At 42.5% G+C, this 2500-nt stretch overlaps 1 protein-coding gene across 1 annotated transcript in view; it reads left to right on the top strand.

The window, feature by feature from the left end:
• Nucleotides 1-2145, top strand: part of LOC138864653 (uncharacterized) — a 3182-nt gene extending 1037 nt beyond the window's left edge. The window contains exons 4-6 of the mRNA XM_070132499.1: nt 1-160; nt 256-453; nt 560-2145. The exon at nt 1-160 is cut by the window's left edge and continues 56 nt beyond it. Coding sequence (XP_069988600.1) covers nt 1-160; nt 256-453; nt 560-2145 — 1944 coding nt within the window. The remainder of the gene's footprint in view (nt 161-255; nt 454-559) is intronic.
• Nucleotides 2146-2500: the final 355 nt, after the last annotated feature.

The following is a 2500-nucleotide window of genomic DNA, read 5'->3' as shown; positions in this document are numbered from 1 at the left end:
AGTCTTCTGGATATTAATGAAGAGAGTTATGCTGTGCGTTTGGGAAGCTTGATTACAGGCAAAGTAGTAGAGATATACACCTCATTGTCACCTGAAATAACTGCAGATTATAAACAGTTGAAAAAGCTCTACTTAACGGGTTTAATAAGACCCCTAATGGGTACAGACAGGACTTTAGAGCTGCTAAAATCAAGGTCGGGGAAACCTATCATCAATTTTCAATTACTCTCGGCAGATTCTTTGATCAATGGCTAGATAGTAGCGGCCTCGAGAAATCGTACGAGTCGCTTAGAAACTTCATGATACTTGATCAGTTTAAATCATCTCTTTCCCCGGATCTCAGGATATATATAAAAGAGCATAACGTACCTACTCTTGATCAGGCGGTGCAGTTAGCAGATAACTGGGCTGCGGCTCACAATGCTTACCCTAGATCAAATACGACTTTTAAAGGTAAGAGAAGCACGGAAAACAAGCCTGCTAATCATGTTTCTGTCCCGAAGGAAAACTTCATTAAGCAAATCAGATGTCACAATTGTGGGGAATTTGGTCACTACAGGAATCGATGCCCTAAAAAATCCCCTGGCTTTTAAAAGTATGTCTTCTGAGAGAAATGCTGAAAAAGTTAGCTTTTCTTTGTCTGATACAACTTCACGTAAATACCTGGCTAATGGTACAGTGAATGGACAGAGGGTTTCTACTATTCTTAGAGATTCTGGTTGTTCATGCGTCTTGGTCTCGAACGAAGTATTGCCCGACACTGATGTCAGTAACTGTAAATTAGTCAAAGTTTGTGATTATTTGGGGCGAGTAGATTATTTCCCTCAAGTGCGCTGTTACATCTCCTGCCCTTACTTTGTTGGATGGACTAACGCCCTACGCGCACCTCTCAAATTTTGTAGCGTACTAATTGGTAATATTCCAGGGGTACGAGACACTAGGCATGATAATGCTGATGCATCGGATTCTCCCGTCCATGAGAATGACCAAGTACAGGCTATACAGACCAGGGCTTCTAAAAACAAGAGAATTCATCCTCTTATTTTTCCTAGATTAGAACCTTTAAATATCACTCCGACGGAATTTGCGAAGCTGCAAAGCTCTTGTCCATCATTGTCGTCTATCAGGGAGAAGCTTAGATCGAGAGAACCACACGCCACCCGTGATGGCATGACATTTGAATATGTTGAAAATGATGGGTTGCTTTACCGTAAGTGCGTAAACTCTAAATTTCAAGATAGAGTTGGGAAGACGTCTTTAGTCGTGCCTGCTGACTGCCGAGCAAGAGTCACTTCACTTGCGCACGAGTCTCCTCTCGCTGGTCACTTTTCACATCGTAAGACTTTAAGAAGGGTGACCGATCACTTTTACTGGCCAAGTATGGGGAGTGACGTGAGAGATTTTTGTCGATCTTGTGATAAATGCCAACGAATGTCGCACCGAGGGCGAGTGAAACCCGTCCCCCTTAAGCCCATGCCGATCATGACGGAGCCTTTTTCCCGTGTTGCCATAGACATAGTAGGTCCCCTGAATCCTCCCTCTGATGATGGTCACAAGTATATTTTGACCCTTATAGATTTCGCTACAGGCTTCCCTGAAGCAATTCCGCTGAGAGAAATTGATGCCGTATCTGTGGCGGAAGCTTTGCTCGTTATATTTTCCAGAGTAGGAATCCCAAGGGAAATTCTTTCCGACAGAGGCACACAGTTCACTTCACAATTAATGGGTGAGCTTCATAAATTGTTGGGTATTAAGCCTCTCTTCACTACTCCATATCACCCCAGTGGAAATGGGAGAGTTGAAAGATTTCATAGTACTCTGAAAGCATCATTAAGGAAGCTGTGTGTAGACAAAACTAAAAATTGGCACCGGTATCTTATCCCTACTTTATTTGCCCTCAGAGAAATTCCGAGTGACAGAACTGGGTTTTCTGCCTTCGAACTCCTGTATGGTCGTGCTGTAGGAGGTCCTCTTACAGTGTTGAGAGATCTATGGGAGGACAGGAGTATCAAGGATGACGAACGAACTACTTTTCAGTATGTCATAGAACTCCGGGATAAACTAGAGGAATGTTCTAAAATAGCTGCTCACAATGCTGACATCAGCTCCACCAGGTATCGGTCTTATTTTGATGTTAAATCCTAAGATCGTTCTTTCACTCCAGGTGACGAAGTTTTAGTATTATTGCCAGATACTGCGAATAAACTTCTGATGACTTGGAGCGGTCCATATACGGTGATGGAGAGAAGAAACAAGGTAAACTATTTGATTATGGAAAAAGGTCAGCCCAAGCTTTATCATGCAAATCTTCTAAAAATGTATCATCGACGAGCGAACGTTTCACAGGCTCAGGTAATAGATGAAGACCAGGTTGTATATGGTTGTCAAGGTATCAGTGATGTTGCTCAGTCATGTGTAGATGTAGAAAATGAGATATATCCCGTTACGCCCGATGATAAAATAGATTCTTTACTATCTATTGACACTCCATGTGCTGATA

Source organism: Penaeus vannamei, chromosome 17 (assembly GCF_042767895.1).
Source record: "Penaeus vannamei isolate JL-2024 chromosome 17, ASM4276789v1, whole genome shotgun sequence".
Classification (NCBI taxonomy): Eukaryota; Metazoa; Arthropoda; class Malacostraca; order Decapoda; family Penaeidae; genus Penaeus; species Penaeus vannamei.
This window is presented reverse-complemented; position numbering and strand designations above follow the sequence as displayed.